General features: G+C 43.0%; 1 protein-coding gene across 1 annotated transcript; it reads right to left on the bottom strand.

Moving 5' to 3' along the window:
- Nucleotides 1-6472: 6472 nt before the first annotated feature.
- On the bottom strand, nucleotides 6473-21369 carry pitx1 (paired-like homeodomain 1). The gene is made up of 4 exons (XM_066646056.1): nucleotides 21230-21369; nucleotides 7950-8092; nucleotides 7670-7854; nucleotides 6473-6994 (listed from the first exon to the last, which is right to left on the bottom strand). The coding sequence occupies exons 2-4, from the start codon at nucleotides 8089-8091 to the stop codon at nucleotides 6473-6475; spliced, it is 849 nt and encodes a 282-aa protein (XP_066502153.1). The 5' UTR covers nucleotide 8092; nucleotides 21230-21369.
- Nucleotides 21370-21573: the final 204 nt, after the last annotated feature.

The raw sequence follows: 21573 nt of genomic DNA, 5'->3' as shown, positions 1-21573 counted from the left end.
TAAATTTAGGGTAGACACAGATGAGTGTAAAGTATAGACAGGTGAGCGTCTGGTAAAGACAGGTGAGATTAGGGTAGAGACAGGTGAGTTTAGGGTAGAGACAGGTGAATTTACGGTAGAGACAGGTGGGTTTTAGTATAGACAGGTGAGTTTAGAGTAAAGACAGGTGAGATTAGGGTAGAGACAGGTGAGTGTCCTGTACAGACAAGTGAGTGTCTGGTAAAGACAGGTGAGTGTTGGGTAATGACAGGTGAGTTTAAAGTATAGACAGGTGAGTGTCTGGTAAAGACAGGTGAGATTAGGGTAGAGACAGGTAAGTGTCTGGTAGACATAGGTGAGTTTAGGGTAGAGGCAGGTGAGTGTCCTGTAGAGACAGATGAGTTTAGGGTAGAGACAGGTGGATTTAGGGTAATGACAGGTGAGTTTAAAGTATAGACAGATGAGATTAGGGTAGAGACAGGTAAGTGTCTGATAGACATAGGTGAGTTTAGGGTAGAGGCAGGTGAGTGTCCTGTAGAGACAGGAGAATTTAGGGTAGAGGCAGGTGAGTGTGTATGATTCATTCATTCATTTATTATCTGTATCCCTTATCCAGTTCAGGGTCGTGGTGGGTCCAGAGCCTACCTGGAATCGGCCCAAACTTTACAGGGCAACACACACACTCATGCATTCACTCACACACACACACCTACGGACACCTTTGAGTCTCCAATCCACCTACTAACGTGTGTTTTTGGAGCATGGGATGAAACCGGAGCACCCGGAGAAAACCCGCACAGACACAGGGAGAACACACCACACTCCTCACAGACAGTCACCCGGAGGAAACCCACGCAGACACAGGGAGAACACACCACACTCCTCACAGACAGTCACCCAGAGGAAACCCACGCAGACACAGGGAGAACACACCACACTCCTCACAGACAGTCACTCGGAGGAAACCCACACAGACACAGGGAGAACACACCACACTCCTCACAGACAGTCAACCGAAGGAAACCCACTCAGACACAGGGAGAACACACCACACTCCTCACAGGAGTGTGTAACAGGCATGGATAAATTATAAATAAAAGGGAGAGTAATTTCTTTTAGCATCCACAAGGGGGCAACAGCAGAATCAGGGTTCCATACCTGCTGATAAAATGAAGTAGTGGGAGCAGCTGAGGAGTGTTTCACCTGAGCTCCATTCTTGACTCCTGGGAAAATCTTTTAACTAGTTTTTGGAGAAACATGACTGGTTTTCTGCTCAGATGTAAGTACAGATAATTTTTTCATTGTTTGTTTGTGTTTGTTATGGACTAAATTGATTAGGGGCTTAAGAGAATGTTGCTACACTACTATGCTAACATGCTATGCTAAGCCGCAATATGTGATTGCAATGCCAAATTGCTATAAGACTAGGTTAACATGCAAAGCTAATATGCTAAGCTAATGTGCTGGTAGAGACAGGTGAGTTTAGGGTAGAGACAGATGAGTGTCCTGTTGAGACAGGTGAGTTTAGGGCGGAGACAGGTGAGTGTCAGATAACTCTTTAAATCTAAACTGTTTACAACCTCAGTCTGAGTTTATGGAGCTGTATAAACATGCCGCCACGGACCTGAAGACACGGACTGAACAGCAAGACTGATTCTGAGGTAATAACAGCAGGGAAACATTTAACTTCAAACTTCCGTATTATAAACCTGTTGCTCTGCATACTTTATTACCCTCGTTCCCCCTGTTCTTCAATGGGCCTGTCCCCCACAGGACCCTCTCAGGACCCCCACAGAGCAGGTGTGATGTGGTGGTGGATCATTCTCAGCGCTGCAGTGACACTGACGTGGTGGTGGTGTGTTAGTGTGTGTTGTGCTGGTGTAGAGTGGATCAGACACAGCAGTGCTTGAGTTGTTAAGAGAGTGGACAGTGAGTGGACACAGGTTTTAAAGTTTGTAATACACAGTTGGAAGTGTGTGGAATGTGTCTGGAGTGTTTGGGTGCCCTTAAGGCATAACACACTCTTCTCTGGCTCCTTTTAACACACTGCCATCACTCACTAAGCTACGTAACCTGAGCTCCAAGGCCCAGAGACACCAACAGTGCATTTCCACTGTAGGGACCCTACTTCACTCTGCTCTTTGCTTTTCCAGAGAGAGTCATCACTCTACGCCACACAACGCAGACGACCAGCACCAACTCTCCATCTGTAAAATCTCCAGCTGCAGCAGAGATCACGTTTGTTTTTATCCGACTCACGACGGCAGCTCGTAAAATGACGCCGTGGTCTTTTGAAGAGGTTCAAACGCTCCTTGGATCGGTGGCCGACGAAAGAATCCAGCGAGAGATGGACGCTGCAACAAGGAAGGAACAAACTCTACTGATCTGTCTGAACTGATGACGGAGCTGTGTTCAGTCCCAAACAACAACAACACGCCAATACACCATGAGTAAACACCGCTTAACGTTACCACCGCCGTTGTTGTGGTTTCCAAAGCCCACTGTTCCCCTTAGAGACGGGGTTAGAGACAACACCAGACACATTTCAGGGGGGAGCTGTGGGGAACCAACCAGGGACCAATCAGAGAGTAGAGTCCAGATTGAGTACCATGCAGTGGAAAAACATCACAAAAGACTGTAAGAAGTGTCACTAGTTCCTACACAAAGCTGTGTCCTCAGTGTCTCTGAGCTCTTGGGGAAAGTGTGTGTGTGTGTGTGTTTTCTATAGCTCTACGCTTCCCTCCATTATCCCATTAGTGCTGATAGCAGGTGCTAATGACTGATCAGAAGCTTATCTTTACCTCCCCACTCTCAGCTTTAAGGAAAATTCCTCCAACGTTCAGAATTCCCCCATAAGCCTCGGGTGAGTGCCGAAGAGTGTGAGTGATGGAGGTGAATGGAACCAGACGTCCTCCTCTAAAAGCCCCTCACAGAAAGTGAGGACAGTAGATGGTGGGGGACAGTGGACAGTGGAGGTGAATGGAAGTCAGTGTAATTTTGGAGCATTTCTATTGGTTTGTTCATCATGAAATTGACACACAGTGTGAAGGACTGCTGCTTTAGTGAAGTGAACATCCACAAACATTTGTGGGCAGTCGTGGCTTAATGGTTAGAGACCAGGGGTTAGTGCCAGAAGGTTGCTGGATCAATCCCCAGGACCGAGGAGAACATCCACAGCTGAGGGGCCTTGAGCAAGGCACTGAACCTACAACTGCTCCCCAGGCACCGGGGATGGCTGCCCCCAACTCGGGGTGTGCGTTCACAGCTCCTAGTGCACTAGTGTGTGTGTGTGTGTGTGTGTTCACTGCCACAGATGGTTTCAATGCTGAAGACACATTTCATTGCATGATAAATGATTGCACATAAATCATAAAAAAGAGGATAGATTGTTCGCAGGGTTTCGCTGACTGTGCTCCACAGCGACCCCTGCTGGATACGTCCCCTATGGATTGAAATTATAAATATTTCTAAAGCCATGTTTATTTCTTGTCATTTATTCAAACGTTTCCATAAACACGTGCAGACATTTTTATTTTATTCACGTTTCAAGGTTAAATTGGAGTTTTGGGGGGTTTTATTCTACATTAATAATTCTGTACATTTTTTTTTCTTTCAGCATGCGCTTCATCTACCAATGACCAAACAGTAAACAATGAGGAGACACAGAATAAAAATACAAATAAAAATACAAATACAAATAAAATAGAAAGAGGTGTGAAGCTGGTACAGTTCTGAAACAGTTTGTAAATCTGAATCCACTAAAACGATGCTGAAGTCCAGGTTTGTTTGGAGTCCGTTTCCTTTTCTTTGTTCGTTTTTATTTACAGTCTTCATCACACTAAAATCCCCTAAAAATTCAGGAATGAAAGTCCAGTGAACACAGAAACCCCACACTGATCCGCCGTGGGCCAGGGTTCTCCTGAAGGACTGACGGTTCCGGGCGAGGTTTGTGTTCTTCTGGATAAAAACATGTTCTGTTTATTTTTTTGTTTATTATTATTACTTTTTTTGCAGAGGGTGCACTTTAATGCAGTTGTTTATTTACTTGCTTTTTAATGCACGATGAGCATATTTTCTATAGCTTAAATCTCACTCACTCATTCATGTTTAGCAGGCCAAACATTTTCCATAAGAGGGAGCCACTTGTATTCAAATAGCTTCTTTAGAGCATGAGGGACATAAATGGTGCTTGACTCTAAACAAACAGAAATATGTCCCTGTGGTGTATTCCCTGCAGAGGAAGTCTTACTGACATTCAGAAAATCAAAAAAACCGACCATATTTTGTGCTCAAATTTGCAATAGACTCATTAGTGTAGAGAATGCACTGCTTAAAAGGGCTCTTAACAAGTGAAATCATCCTTATTCCAGTCCGTATTTCTCCAGATTATTACAAGGTTAATCACCTGTTTGTAGATGTTTTTAGGGTGAGGCTACCCAGGGGTCTCTGTGTCCTAATGTGGCTCCCAGGGGATCACTGGAGGTTCCCAGGCCAGCCAGGAGAGATATAAACCTTACAGCATGCCTTGGGTCTACCCTGTAGCCTCCTCCCAGTTGGTGGCACCTGGTGTACCTCCAGCAGGAGGTGTCTATATCAGACACCCAGGCCATCTCAACTGGCTCCTCTCTGCGTGGCTCCTCCTGGTTCCAGAGCCCAGCAACCCACCAGAGAAACTCATAGTTCATTTACTACGAGGTAAAAACATCCAGAAACACTTTGGATAATCTTGCAACATTTCTGAAACAATCCTGGACTGAGACAGTGTGGCTCTGGAATGGAAACCCGATTTTGTTTGATTTTTCTGAACACAAAAGCTGCCCTTTACAGTCGGAGAGAACTTTATAATGGACGGATCGATAACCGTCGAGCAGACTATTAGAGCAGACGCGTTCTGACCTGTGCCATTTTGTGCTCAGTTATGGCTTAGTTACGGCACTGGCGAGTGTGGTTTGGGCCGGACGTGGGCTAGACGCCATGAGCCAGCTTGAATTGGATCACAGCCCGTGGGCCCAGATTTGTTCCACAACACACCTCTGACTCTGACTCTGATATCTGACCCATTTAAGGTGGAGTCATGGCAGTCAGACTCACCCTGAGTGAATGGTGTCACTAAAGGCCAAATGTGGGTCATAAGAGGACTGCAGATGGGCCACGTTTGGGCCAAACATTCAATGTAATCAGGACAGAAAAGTCCTTAAATTACTTTTCTAAAACTCTCTACAGGAACTCCTTATTACAGAGCCATGATGGGTCGACTAGATGTGTGAAGTTTTCACTTGCTTAGGTGTCTATAACTGTAAGCAGCTCTGTCTCGTTCCTGTGTAAATGGGGGAGGGCATTTTGGGGAATAGCCACACATCTTTGTTTTGTTATGCGACAGTTTCATGATTTTTCCTCGTTCTCGTATCAGCTCTTTTCCCACGTGCACAAACCTTCCTTCCTTTTCAGGAGGGCAGCCATGGAGTAACTGTTAGAGAAGTGGGTTTGGGCTGGAAGGTCACTTGTTTGATCCCCTAGACCTGCAGGATAATTGGGGGTGGGGTGGGGGAAAAGAAGGAACAGCACTGCATGTGTGTGTGTGTGTGTGTGTGTTCGTTCACTGTCAATGTTTGTGTTAAATACAGATTTAAATGCAATTTTGTGGAATGTGTTGAACTTTTATTGTATAATTCACATCTATTTAAAAGTTCTCAGGAAAATGAAGACAGTTTGGCCTCTGTGTTAATTTTCTTCAAAGCTGAATTTAGAGAAATGCTCTTTAGCTTATCTCCCATTGGACGCCGGTCGGTTACAAGGAAACGTTCTTGTGAGCATTAGCTAAAGCCGGACAGTTAGAATGAGAATTGTTTAACAGAAGTAATAAATGAACCTACATCTTCTCAGCACTGGAATGATGCCCTACGCTCTGTGAATTGTCTCTGACCTGTTTCCATGAAAAATCCTGATACTGTCGCACAATATATCAAACACACACGAGTGACTACACAGACCATCGCTATTAAAAACAAAACATTCAGGAGGAGGAAAAACATTCTTAACCTTTAATGGGAGATTGATGAGTTATGGAGTGCATTAGGGGTTCGTTCTTCTGAAAAGCAGCTGCCGTTTACAAACTCAGGTCTCTCCTCCACAGTGGGGCTGAGGAGTTAGTACTGGTTCATTGTGTCAAATCCCTGTTTTCGTTAAGCACACCCACCAGAACAGTTCCCCAGCTCTCAGCCTGGATCGCAAACCGTACCAGAGATGCCAGGCTGAACACATCCATAGAAAGAGGAAGTGTATAAGTGTTCAAAGCAAAACCATGTCCGTGTGGAAATGTGTGCTGAAGCGGTCTTTACTTGGAATCGTTCGGCCCAGTGGTGGAACAGACGTGAACAGGAAAGGGGGTGAATATTGGGACAGGGAGGATGACGTTGGAGGTGATGTTTGAGACTTGGGGGAGATATCTTCCGCAGTGTGTGTGTGTGTGTTTGTGTGTGTGTGTGTGTGTGTATTAGCTGTTGTACTGGCAGGACCCAGGGCTATAGCTGAAGGTAGGGTGCTGTTTGGGCTTCAGCCTGAGGGGGGCGATAGTGGAGCTGCAGGAGTCCCTGTAAACCGAGTACGGAGCTGGCGGAGGGCCGTAGGGACAGGGGCCCGGGCTCATGGAGGACGTTGCGATGCCGTTGAGGTTGCCGATGTTGCCGATATTGTTTGGCACAGTGGGCACAGCCGAGTGTGCCATGCTGGATGCCATGCTGGACGCCATGCTCATGGAGGAGATGGAGGTGGGGGCGGAGAAGACGGACTGCGAGGTCAGCGGGCTCATGGAATTGAAGAATGGAAAGCTCTTGGAGGCCAGCTGTGCAGGGCCCAGGCCCTTGTTGGTCCAGTTGTTGTAGCCGTACGCTGGGTACACGTCTTCGTATGGTTGGACCAGCCCCCCGAACTGAGGCAGGTATCCCCCCTTACACAGGTCCATCTGCTGATTACGCTCTCGCTTACGCCACTTCGCTCGGCGGTTCTTAAACCACACCTGCGAAAACACCAGGGAGAGACACACAGCAGCATAAGACTGTAGTCCTTTTGTTACTCTGCATACTTTTTTTTTACCCTGTTCTTCAATGCTCAGGACCCCCACAGAGCAGGTACACCTAGCATGACACAAAAACTGCCTTGCAGCTGAGTAGCTAAGCATAAATTCATGTTTCAACATTTTAAAACTACTTAAGAGTACATCGACAACCAAACACCAACAAACAGCCTAATAACCAACAATGGAAATGGTAACAATGGTATAACAACATCATAGCAAGAACCTGGAGCACTAGAGCCACACCCTGCACTAACAATAACACTAGCAAGTACCTGGGATTCCATAGCAACACCTTTACACCTACCTGGGATACTATAGCAACAACACCCTAGAGCAAATATTATGTGTAGCAATACACAAGCCACTATTTGGAACACCATAGCAACACCACCTGAGACACTACTGGGGCTACCATAGCAACAACTTAGCCACCTTTTTGGGATACCATAGCATTACTTAACAACACTTTACCATAGGTACGTGATAATAAGGCATTGAATTAGCAACACAAGCAAACCATCATAACATAGGATCAACCTAAAATTTTTGGAAATTCACTCTTCTTATTCATAATAAAAGTATTATTATTATTATTATTATTTTTAAAGCAGTTACCCGGACTCGTGCCTCTGTGAGGTTGGTCCAGACGGCGATCTCCTCCCGCGTGCTCATGTCAGGATATCTGTTCCTCTGGAAGGTGCTCTCCAGCTCCTGCAGCTGCGCGCTGGTGAAGTGTGTGCGCTGTCTGCGCGCCTTCTTCTGTTTCTGATCCTCTGCTGCGCCACACACTCGCTCCTTATCTGCAGCAAACAACAAACACAACACTACAGCTGTAGGACTGTGTGTGTGTGTGTGTGTGTGTGTGTGTGTGTGTGTGTTTGGGGAGGGAGTGTACCTGTGGTCTCTGTATCTGTTGATTCACTGCTGGATTGTTCTGGTTCTCGAGTGTGTGTTGTGTTCTGAGTGTTGTTCCTCTGTAGGTGGAATGGTGCCTCCATCTCCCGAGCTGATGGAGCACGGCTGCGTTCCGAATCCATCCTGAACACACACACACACACACACACACACACACACACAAAGGGTTTAATTTAATTTAAAACTAATCCATAATCATTAAACCCCAAACTCAATCCCTAATCTGTTTCCCAAACTGATTGGGCCGTGTGGAGGGTTAATTATTTTAACACTAATCACTAACCGCTAAAGGAAAGACTTTAATACCTAATCCCATAAATCATAACTCAGGAACAGCTAACATCTAATCCCTAATCCTAAAGCCCTGACCTCTAACCAGAGTTGATGGCACATGGCTGTGTCCCAAACTCATCCTAAACACACTCTGACAGGCCTAATATTACATTCACTATACTCTCTCCTGTAATCCCTAATCTCTAATCCCTAATTCATATATTTACACTACATAAATTTTCCCTACACCCTAACTCTATATATTTAATCTAAATTCATAATCTTAATCCTTGCACCCTAACTCTTATACTGTATCTAATCCCTACACACTAACTCTTCATCCCTAATCCCTACATGCTAACCCTTTATCCCTAATCCCTATGTGCTAACCCTTTATCCCTAATCCCTACACCCTAACCCTTTATCCCTAATCCCTACACGCTAACTCTTTATCCCTAATCCCTATGTGCTAACCCTTTACCCCTAATCCCTACGTGCTAACCCTTTATCCCTAATCCCTACACGCTAACCCTCTATCCCTAATCCCTACACGCTAACCCTTTATCCCTAATCCCTACACGCTAACCCTTTATCCCTAATCCCTACACGCTAACCCTTTATCCCTAATCCCTACACGCTAACTCTTTATCCCTAATCCCTACACGCTAAATCTTTATCCCTAATCCCTACACGCTAACTTTTTATCCCTAATCCCTACACGCTAACTCTTTATCCCTAATCCCTACATGCTAACTCGTAATCCCTAATCCCTACACGCTAACTCTTCATCCCTAATCCCTACATGCTAACCCTTTATCCCTAATCCCTACGTGCTAACCCTTTATCCCTAATCCCTACGTGCTAACCCTTTATCCCTAATCCCTACGTGCTAACCCTTTATCCCTAATCCCTACGTGCTAACCCTTTACCCCTAATCCCTACGTGCTAACCCTTTACCCCTAATCCCTACGTGCTAACCCTTTACCCCTAATCCCTACACGCTGACCCTTTATCCCTAATCCCTACACGCTAACCCTCTATCCCTAATCCCTACACGCTAACCCTTTATCCCTAATCCCTACACGCTAACTCTTTATCCCTAATCCCTACACGCTAACTCTTTATCCCTAATCCCTACGCGCTAACTCTTTATCCCTAATCCCTACGCGCTAACTCTTTATCCCTAATCCCTACGCGCTAACTCTTTATCCCTAATCCCTACACGCTAACTTTTTATCCCTAATCCCTACACACTAACTCTTTATCCCTAATCTTAAACCTTAAGATCCAGGCCTCAGGAGGGCAAGCGAATTAGCCTCTGTGCTAATCAGACACAGACGTAACGACAGAAATACTGAAACTCACATTAAACCCTAATCCCTAATCCCTAGACCTGGACCCCTAATCACTAAACCCATCCAAACTCATAAAAACTGAACAGTAACCCTTAATCCCTAACCCCTACACTGAACTCTTAATGCTGGTTTCCCAGACAGGGATTAGCCTTGGATTAAATCATCCTTTCAATGGAATATGACAATTCAAACTGCAGTGTAGTCCAGGACTAGGTTTAATCCCTGTCTGGGGACCCTTCCTTAATCCCTATCCCCACTCTGCCTGTTATTCCTAAACAATAATCCCCAATCACTAATCCCTGGATCAGAACCCCAATCCCTAACCTGCATCATTACTTTTAACCACTAATCCTTAACCCAAAGGGTCGTGTTGTGTTGTGTCGTGTTGATTTCAGTATTTTTCTGAGTGTTTATTAACAAAAATAAAACAAAACAATAATGTGTTTGTTATTTATCTTTAAAAATGTCATTACTTTTAGAATTAAGTACAAACTGTATATTATTATTTCATATTTCACTTTTTACATCACACATCATTTAAAGTTTTGATGTGTCTGATTTCAGAGGGTGTTCCTGTGTCCCTCCAATTAAAAAAACTAGTTTGAATTGACTCAGACATTCTCTCTCTCTCTCTCTCTCTCTCTCTGAGCCATGGCAGACAACATCTTCTGGAGGCGTGTAGATGGAGGAGAGACTCCAAATGCTGAAAAGCACCAACCGAGATGAGGATGTTGCCCTATTCCTGCTCCATAGGGGGGTAACACTGACTTATTTTTGCTGTTACAGTTACATTACTTAAGGTGGAACTGACTCTAAATTCAGGAGAGCGCTAACTGCATGAAAGTAAACACAGAGCGCTACAAAACTAAAAAGCTCGAGTTACACATGAGTTTCTGTGGGAATTCAAACAGTGAATAAACACTTACAGACAATTTACACTTCAGACACCAACAAGATACAGTCGCTTCTTACTCACACACACCGCTCCACATTAAAAGATACAGTCGCTTCTTACTCACACACACCGCTCCACCTTAAAAGATACACTTGCTTCTTACTCACACACACCGCTCCACTTTAAAAGATACAGTCGCTTCTTACTCACACACACCGCTCCACCTTAAAGATACAGTCACTTCTTACTCACACACACTGCTCCACCTTAAAGATACAGTCACTTCTTACTCACACACACCGCTCCACCTTAAAGATACACTCGCTTCTTATTCTCACACACACCGCTCCACATTAAAGATACACTCGCTTCTTATTCTCACACACACCGCTCCACCTTAAAAGATACAGTCGCTTGTTACTCACACACACCGCTCTACCTTAAAGATACACTCGCTTCTTATTCTCACACACATCGCTCCACATTAAAAGATACAGTCGCTTGTTACTCACACACACCGCTCCACATTAAAAGATACAGTCGCTTGTTACTCACACACACCGCTCCACCTTAAAGATACACTCGCTTCTTATTCTCACACACACCGCTGAACATTAAAAGATGCAGTCGCTTGTTACTCACACACACCGCTCCACATTAAAAGATACAGTCGCTTGTTACTCACACACACCGCTCCACCTTAAAGATACAGTCACTTCTTACTCACACACACCGCTCCACCTTAAAGATACAGTCACTTCTTACTCACACACACCGCTCTACCTTAAAATATACAGTCGCTTCTTACTCACACACACCGCTCCACCTTAAAAGATACAGTCACTTCTTACTCACACACACCGCTCCACATTAAAGATACAGTCACTTCTTACTCACACACACCGCTCCACCTTAAAGATACACTCGCTTCTTATTCTCACACACACCGCTCCACCTTAAAGATACACTCGCTTCTTATTCTCACACACACCGCTCCACATTAAAAGATACAGTCGCTTGTTACTCACACACACCGCTCCACCTTAGAGATACACTCGCTTCTTATTCTCACACACATCGCTCCACATTAAAAGATACAGTCGCTTGTTACTCACACACACCGCTCCACCTTAAAGATACACTCGCTTCTTATTCTCACACACACCGCTCCACATTAAAAGATACAGTCGCTTGTTACTCACACACACTGCTCCACATTAAAAGATACAGTCGCTTGTTACTCACACACACCGCTCCACCTTAAAAGATACAGTCGCTTCTTACTCACATACACTGCTCCACCTTAAAGATACAGTCACTTCTTACTCACACACACCGCTCCACCTTAAAAGATACATTCGCTTCTTACTCACACGCACCGCTCCACCTTAAAGATACAGTCACTTCTTACTCACACGCACCGCTCCACCTTAAAGATACAGTCACTTCTTACTCACACACACCGCTCCACCTTAAAAGATACAGTCACTTCTTACTCACACACACCGCTCCACCTTAAAAGATACAGTCGCTTCTTACTCACACACACCGCTCCACATTAAAAAATACAGTCGCTTCTTACTCACACACACCGCTCCACATTAAAAGATACAGACGCTTCTTACTCACACACACCGCTCCACCTTAAAAGATACAGTCACTTCTTACTCACACACACAGCTCCACCTTAAAGATACAGTCACTTCTTACTCACAAACACCGCTCCACCTTAAAGACACACTCGCTTCTTACTCACACACACCGCTCCACCTTAAAGATACACTCGCTTCTTACTCACACACACCGCTCCACCTTAAAGATACAGTCACTTCTTACTCACACACACCGCTCCACCTTAAAAGATACAGTCGCTTCTTACTCACACACACCGCTCCACATTAAAAGATGCAGTCGCTTCTCACTCACACACACCGCTCCACCTTAAAAGATGCAGAGCTTCTGAATGAACACAAATATGAGCAATAAACACATCACCCTGCTGCAGTACACTGAGCTGGGCTCTGTTCCAAATCCACCTTGTACCAACACGTAGAATTAGTCTTAACCCCTAAATTTAATCCCTAACTTATAAGCCTCTCCTTCATTCACACTGTTCTAGAATGTTCTGCTCAGTCATGCCTCTCTAATGTCTGCACTGTGCAGATTTATCTAGAATTTTGCCCTGTATTCTCAGTGTTCTAGACTGTCCCCACTTCGTCCTCAGTGTTCTAGACTGCTCCCTTCCTCCTCAGTGTTCTAGACTGCCCCCCCTTCGTCCTCAATGTTATAGACTGCCCCCCCCCCCTTCGTCCTCAATGTTATAGACTGCCCCCCCTTCGTCCTCAGGGTTCTAGACTGTTTCCCCTTTTTTCTCAATGTTTTAGACTGTCCCCCCTTCGTACCCAATGTTCTAGACTGTCCCCACTTTGTCCTCAGTGTTCTAGACTGCCCCCCTTTTAGTCCTCATCACATCTGACTGGTTAATCCACATATTCATCCCCCCTCCACACACTCACACACACACAAAGAACAACAGATCAGAATGAACTCCTCTAAATCATTCAGACACCAGCTCCACACTCTTCTGTCAGTCTCAGGTTCATCAACGGCCTTCTTCAAAGTCAGCACAGGGTTAATAAGAAATATTTAGAAATTCAGAAATAGAATTCTCTCACACACACACACACACACACACACACTAATACGGTTAATTTTTAAAGAGTTCAGGGATGTTTGATGAGGTATAAAATAAAACCCCATCGTTTACAGGGACTTTCCACACGCTCCGCATCATCTCCGCCTTGACCTCGCGCTCCTCTGACACTGCGCTCCTGCTTTAGACGAGTGTTACACGAGAGAAAAGAGAAACACCGAGCAATAAAAACAGAAAGAAAGAAAGAAAGAAAGAGAGAAAGAATCTTGGTTTAAAATGCTCTCTTCTTTCCGCCTAAGTACATAGTTCTAAACTTTTAAACTCTATATTAAAGGTTCTCTTCTGAAAAGATGCAGAGGCCGAGAGCAGAACGTATTTACGGCGCGCGGCTAAAGACCTCGAGAATTTCGCTGTATTTTTCTGAAAGAGATAATAAACAAAACACTGGCGCTTCTGGAACTGAGCATGCGCAGTGCAGCGCTTCACTGAACTAACACCTTCATGGTCAGCGGTAACATTCCAAATATAATATAAATGTAAAAATATAAGAATAATATAAAAAAAATTATAATCAATATCAATAATAATAATAATAAAAGAAGAAGAAGAAGTAATAATATAATTAATGCTGCGCACGCTGTAATTCTGTTGTTCTATCATTAATTTAGATGTAAATTCACTGTTGTTTGAAAATCACAGTGAAGCATCTCTAACAGAACCTTTTTATTTCCGGGGGGAAAAAAAGTGTAAATTTAAACAGATGAAGATAATATTAATATATTTTACTAAGCCACGTGGCCATTTTAAATATTAAATATGAACGAATGTTGATCCCTGTTTGAGTTCAGACACAAAAACCAATACCATCCGCGTTCATTTAGAGTTAAATATAAAATGGTTTAATTCATGACTCGACTCTCCGCGACCCGGCGCGTGGATGAACGGGTGAATGAACGGAGGAATGAACAGAGGAATAAAATGACAGCGTGTTTCAGCGGCACGTCCATCATTTCTACTTAATCTTCACCTCTGTAGCTCACACGTGACGTCATTAGATGCGTTTCCCAGGACGTAGGTCGCGGAGAAAAAGAAAGACGCAAACAACGCACAGCGATCCTCTCGAGACGCGGAGAAAACGGCGCGTTCTGTTTACATCAAAAGACAAAGCCCCGCGTCAACATCAGTCCACGTTCATTAATATAATCACCGCACACAAACACACTCGCCATAATCAGCCCTTTTATCATTATCAATACAATCGATATCAGCTTATTATCAGCGACATTACCGCCATAAAGATCAATACTCCACCGAGCGCTGACCGCGGCGCAGAAACACAAACCGAAATCAACTAGAAACTGTGTTTACATTTGACATCATTATTCCTACTGTTTTTATTGACAGGAGAAAATACACAGTGCACCGCGTCATACGTCTACATTTTACACAAATACCTCAAAATAACTTCGTTTCAGTGGCTTTTTGTTTCAAAGCGCTGTATCAATTTAAAACGAAGCTCCATTTCTTTGTCAAAGTCTTGGTCTGGGTCTTTACCTGAGATTAACTTTGTTAATACACCGTGGCCATTAACGGTATGAGGTTATTATTGTGTGTGTTTACATTTATCCGGATCATTCAGTAAAACACCAAATTAAACATGTTCCCAAAAGAAGCAAATACTTCTCCTCCGTCCAATGAATAATAAAGACTCAATTTCACTCCGACGCTGAACGCACACGTGAGCCGCTGCGAGAGAAAGAGAATGTGATACAGCACCCTGTTGAAGTGGAATTTTAAAAAAAAACCATACAGCTTCGTTTTATTAGTGATTAGGAATTAACCATTTTATTTCCACTGAACGTCTTTGAGAAATAACATGAGGTAATTATCACTACGTTATTGATCATTGATCTCCGTGTCTCTTCAGAAACCGCCGGCTCCAACGATGTGATATTTACCACATTCAGTGTGTTTTAATAATTCACGTGAAATAAGATTAAAATCGCTTTCTAGATAATGCAGTTATCTGCGATCGATTATTTATGCCATGATCGATATTTTTACCCCGAAGTATTTCAAGGCTCCAGTAAACATTCGATTTGTTTTCTGTAAACAGCGTTTATTACACAAACATAAATACAGTTGATAAAGACGCAGAAAATATACGACAATTATTATTATTAAATATTCATAAATGTAAACTAGGCTCGTGTTAGTGAATGTTTTACTTCATTCCGCAAACACTTACACAGTGCGGGTTCAAATACCATCAACTCCAGTGTTTCACGCGATGAGCGGTATTTATTTAATGTGCATTATGACTTTTATTTGCCGTTATTTATTGTTATTACTAAAACAGGCGTCTTTTAAGATCATATTTAATAGTAATAGTGTCTGTATTATGACGTGTGCGCTAATTATGACGTGGCATCTGTAATGTAAAATAGCCTCAGACCGTCATTGTTCCGCTCGTGACTTTCTTTATCTTTTATCTTTAAAAGGTGAATTTCACATTTCTGTCTGTTTTTCTGTGACGGATAATAACTCTAGACTTTCTAAATCACGAGGTAGTTGCACTAGTTGAGTCTGAGAGACAAATCTGCTCTGTGCCGTGGATTAATTTGTCATTTCTGAATCTTCTCGTTTTTGTGAATTTTCTGAAAGTGATTCGTTTTGGCGCCTGTCTGGGATCCTTCATTTTTTTGCCGCTCTTTTTTGTTTTTGTTTGTTTGCCGCTGCAGCTGAATAAAGGGCTGTGTTTTAAAGCCTCCTCTGGTCATTCCGAATGAAGGGCTGAAGATTTAAAGCGCGCTGTGGCTTTACACTCTGTAAATACACGTGCTACAAACACCCACAGACAAACACCAAAGCAAAGAGCTGCACATTTTCACACACACTTCACATCTATAATTCAGACACGAGTTTAAAACACACAGTGTCCTCACACAGCACGGTCCTGGACCAATGGGGGGAGGGGGGGGGGGGGGCGGGGGGTCAGTGACACGTTCTCCACAGAAAACACACTTCTCCATTCTTTAATAAATGAATACAATAACAGTTCATTACTGAATTTTACTCGTGATTTTACAAAGCAACAGACGAGGCCCGGGGAAAGAAAAGTTTAAAAATAAAATAAAACTTTACTTTTTAATTAAAATGCAAAATGCCATATTTTTCTGAGGTGTGTTTTCTCCACAGTTATTATTTATTATAAATCACATGATCATCAGGTGATCATCGGGGTCCAGCGCCTCACGGGACACTGTCTTTATTCGTGTCTTTGAAGATTTCTCCTGAGAACTTCACTCTCACAGCAGATGCGCTCTGTGTAAAGCTTCTGGCACGTGTTTATACACTTCATTATTAATATGCGCTTCATAAACATGTTAATGACGTTTATAAAAAATTAGAAAATTTAGAAAAACTCCTTTTTTTGATTTAAACAGAAATATGTTGGAGTCTCTTTTCTTCTTGTTGTTGTTGTAATTCTAATAATGTTCTACTTCTCTGGGTTCAGTAAATTACAGAATAAAACATGTCTTAATGCGAGTATAATAAGGTAATTATATGATTGATATAATCCAGTTCTTTATAAATGTGAATATTATAAAGATTCTGAAGCGCTTCCAGAATTTAAACCTGGAGACTTTACATGCGACTGTTTAGAGAGAGAGAGAGAGAGAGAAAGAGAGAGAGAGAGAGAGATTCTCGTTTTTCAGGGATTATAAAAGTGAAGTGATATAATCGGATGATTATAATCCGGATTTAATTTCAGCAGGCGCCAGTCTTTAGCGCCTCGAGCCACTGAAGACACTACAACAAGAAAATGACTGAATGACGGTAAACATCTGATTTATTTATTACATTAATATTATTATAACGTTATTATATTCATTTGTTTAATTTTAGATCCTCATTTTCCTTCAAATTGTATTTGTATTTATAAGTGTTTATTTATATTCAAATATGCGCCATTTTCATTGAAACATATTCAAATTAATTATTTTATTTAAGTGGAATGTATTTATTTATTATTTTAAATGATGGTAATTCCACCCTCGCCTCGCGCTGTGTTTTATATCAATAACGAACTCCTCCGACGGTAATAAAGGGTCATCACTGATTAGAAACTTCCAGAGTGCAGCCTTCAAGCCTCTGATCCACAAACTACAACAAAATGCTAAAGTTACGCTGCGTGTTAAAGAGCTTTATCTCGTAGTTATTTACTCTTTTATTTCTCTTGGTTTACTTTTATTTTCATCACTTCATTTCTCAGGTCTCTCAGAATTCTCCCTCTGAGATCATAGAGGACACACACACACACACACACACACACACACACACTCCTGTTAAAATTCACAACGGATTAGGAATGTATTTATTATTATTATGTTTAACACTTACACATTTATCTGATGTTGGTCTCAGAAAAAAACGCGGGAAACAATTTTACTTCATGATTTTACAAAATAAATATCTAAAAATTAAAGCATGTGTATTTATATATAATACATTTAATATAGTGTTCGCGCCAAATGACCGTCTAATAAATAATTCGTTTTTTATTATTAGTATAAACGCAAATCTCAGCGGGTTGTTTTCTAAACTGTAGCAGGCTGTTAGTCTTCATTCTTCGGGCCGTAGACTTCATCTTCTGCTCGGTGTTTACAGTTTTCAGGCTGTTTTTGTTGTTATTTTGAAGCAGATTGAGCTGTAAACCTGTGATTCACGGAAACGCTTTAAACAAAAGAAATGAAAGAAAGTGTGAAACGAATCTAAAACAGAAGAAAGGGGAATCTCCGCTTGATCCCGGTGTAACACACGGCTCTGATCCGGCTCCACTTTGTTTCTCTGACAGTCTCACTTTAATTTCTTTAGCTCTCTTTAAAACCTCTTCCCCATCCGCTTTGTTCACATCCGTCTCAGGCCCAGCGCGAGACACAGTCCCTCGAATAAAGAACCTCTGAACAGAACCAGCTGTGAGCAGAAGAACCCCAGACAAACACAGCCCTCACACAGCGCTGAGCTGGCCCCTTATTACACTGTTATAACGCGTTATATAACCTGATAATATCATAGTGCACGTGAACGTCTCAAAACTATAATCACACTTTAATTTAATGACGGGATCAAACACAACAAAGCGGCTCGAGACGCGAGGAAATTCAGAAAAAAACGAAACAACACAAAGAGAAAATCAACAGAGGAATGATATAATAACAATGTAATCTTTATCCGCTTCTTTCTGCTGCTGTTATTTTATTATTTAATTTTCCCTCTTTTCTGAATTTATTGCGTTTTTCACAAAATAAAAAAATGACGTTGTTATACGTTTATTTTTCAGTTTGATTTTTTTTTTCTTCTTTCCGCTTCTCTCTCAAACTCAACCCCAGAGGCCACCGTCCTCTGCGCCGCGCGGGGAACAGCGGAGTGAACAGGGCACGCTCCGATTTCTGTATTTTTTAGAACACTCGCGCGCTCGAAAAGATTGACGCGTTTAAAACACGCGCGAACATCAAACATGGAGGAGCTCTGCAGCGTCCGACCCGACACCGACACCACAGCAAACAACGAAACACTGCTTTAACACACACTCAGGCCCGAGAGAGAGAGAGAGAGAGAGAGAGAGAGAGAGACAGAACTAAAACCACAGTCACTTTAGAGCAGAGCCGAAAACTTCTCAATGTTCAATGGACGTCAGTGTGAAGAGGTTTTAGTCGCGGAGCGCTTTGGAGCGTTTCTATTGGTCCATTTTTTTATGAAAGGGTCACAGAGTGTAAACAGAAGCTGCTGGGTTCAAATGATACGGAGGAAAAAGTGTGTGTGTGTGTGTGTATGTGTGTGCATCTATATTTATAACATATCTGTGTTGATAAAGGCTACTAAAAATGTAAATTACAACAACATTACAATGGCGTTAAAACACGCGGTTCCGTTGTTTCTAAAGTGAACTCGTACCGACAGCGCCTTCGACCCTGTATCAACACAAACAGGATGTGCTTCGATACTGTCCATAAAACTCCAGTGTAAACAATAAAGAGGATTCCTTTATGGATTCGGTGAAAGTGTGAATATCCCCGCGCTGTTCGAGGTCATTAAACACACACTGCGCTCTCCTCTTTAAACTCGACTCCTCCGCGAGGCCCTCGATGCCTTTCACATTTAATCAAATAAAACGAATTACCACAGTACTTTAGTAACAAAGAAAACACAGTTTCATCTCTTCCCTCGAGACCTACCTTTTCTCAAATGGAAACAACGTTGTTGCAAACTGCAGAGATTATAATTTACAGCACGCGCCTCGCTGTTGTTTATAATCGTGCGTGTGTTTTTAAAACAGATTTTATTTTATTATTTTTAAACCCTATATAATTTTTGAGTGTTTACATTTTAAACAAACAATCGGTTTAAACGCAACTCTTCGGCGCGAGGCTTTGTAGGTTCCTGGTATCGTGCGGGACTTTTATGGCTAAATTCAGCTCTGTTCTGAGCGCACGGCGAAGTGTGAGGCGCGCGCTGTCTGCGGCCCATTCCCCGCTCTGCGCTCGGACCGACACCAGGGAGAAAACCCGCGTAAATAAATAAGACAAATGACTAAAGGCTTTTAAGAGCTCTCTCTCTCTCTCTCTCTCTCTCTCTCTCTCTCTCTCTCTCCTGAACTTCAAAGTTGCCTTCCGCTGTGCTTCTTTTTCTTCATTTTATGCGCTATTTTTAAATGCGGCAAAAAACTTCTTTTTTATTTAGTGTTTTATTATTATTATTATTATTATTGTTATGATTGTTATATTGTTGTTATTAGTATTATATTATTATTTTATAACTATTATTTTATAACTAACCTGTGTCCTTAAATTCAGAGATTTGCAAAAATCTACACAAAAATATATTGTTAATTTTTTAAATAGCATTTTTTAAAATATTGTCGCAAGATAATATTTGTTGCTGAATTTAAAAAATTTCCATATAAACAAAACACACACACACACACACACAACCACCCCCCCCCCCCCACACACACACACACATACACACTATGTCAGTGCAGCTTCAACCCTAACCCAAGGCAAACAATAAATTGAACTCTTCAAATAAATCTGAATTAAATCCGATTCATAAACACGACTCTGTCAAAAATAAAGGGGCTACAGGAGCGTCTCAGAGCGACGCCGCGGAGGAAACTTCTGCTCATTTATTTATTTTAAATCACTAAAGAAACTTTACACTGAAGTGACGTTTCTATGAATCTTTAGACGGTTCTTCACACACACACACACACACACACACACACACACACACACACATCTCGTTGTTTTATATTTTTCTGGAAACAAAATTGCTAACTAACTCTAACGCCACACACACCACGCGGAGAGTGCAGTCCACAGGAACGAGACTCGGACACGTTGGTTCTTGTTGGAAAACGTGTGTATTCCACGCTCTAGGCGCGACACGGCTCTGTTCCAAAATATAAACAACAACTGCTTTAAAACCTCCTTTAGTTTCCACTTGGAAAATCAGCACGAGGTCAGTGAGATCTGACCAGGCGCCGCCGGACCGCTGCACGCGAGTGTGTGTGTGTGTGTGTGTGTTCTATCTACCAGAAACTGGAGTGTGTTTGGGAGTAGAGAAATGTCCGAGATCAAAAAGTCCAGACTCTTCTCCGCTCTGATGGATTCTCACGACCTTTATCCGTGGGTTTTACGCCTCTAATAAATCTCCAGACTATCGCGCATACACACATACACACACACACACACACACACACACACACACACACCACACTTACAGCACAATGACATGCACTCCTTCACTGCTCTAAATCGTCTATAGCCTCAGTTTCAGCTCCTTCTACGACCTACGGACTAAAGGAGACCAAATCTAATCACCCCCCCCCCCCCCACACACACACACACACCACACACACACCAGCCTCTGTCCAATACCACCTTAAAAACCCACCAGGTTCTCTATTCAGTTCTATCTAAAGTTCACGGCACGAGATGCAACAACAACCATAACTTTTATTTAAAAAAAGTCTGCGTGGCAGAAACGCAGAACCCGAGCCCAGCCCGAGCTTCACTCACCGCTCGACTCCTGCGCAGAGTTACGCTGCCTCCATGCAGCTCCCGCGGCCGCGGGTCACACTCTGAGCCGCACCGAGTGGCACGGGCCGCGCGCCGGACAGTGTGTAAGCCAGATGCGGGCGCGTGTACAGGTGTGTGCGTGTGTGTGCGAGAGAGAGAGAGTGTGTGTGTGAGTGTCAGCGTCCGCGCGCACAGGTAAGTGTGTGCATGAGTGTGAGAGAGTGTGTATGAGAGAGCGAGAGAGAGTGTGTGTGTGTCTGTGTGCGCGCGCGTTCGTGTGTGGAAATGTCCCGCAGCGCGCGCGCTCTGTCCGCTTTGCTTGCTGTGCGCGCGCCTCTCTGCGT

The sequence above is a fragment of the Hoplias malabaricus genome, chromosome 15 (genome assembly GCF_029633855.1).
Source record: "Hoplias malabaricus isolate fHopMal1 chromosome 15, fHopMal1.hap1, whole genome shotgun sequence".
NCBI lineage: Eukaryota > Metazoa > Chordata > Actinopteri > Characiformes > Erythrinidae > Hoplias > Hoplias malabaricus.
This window is presented reverse-complemented; position numbering and strand designations above follow the sequence as displayed.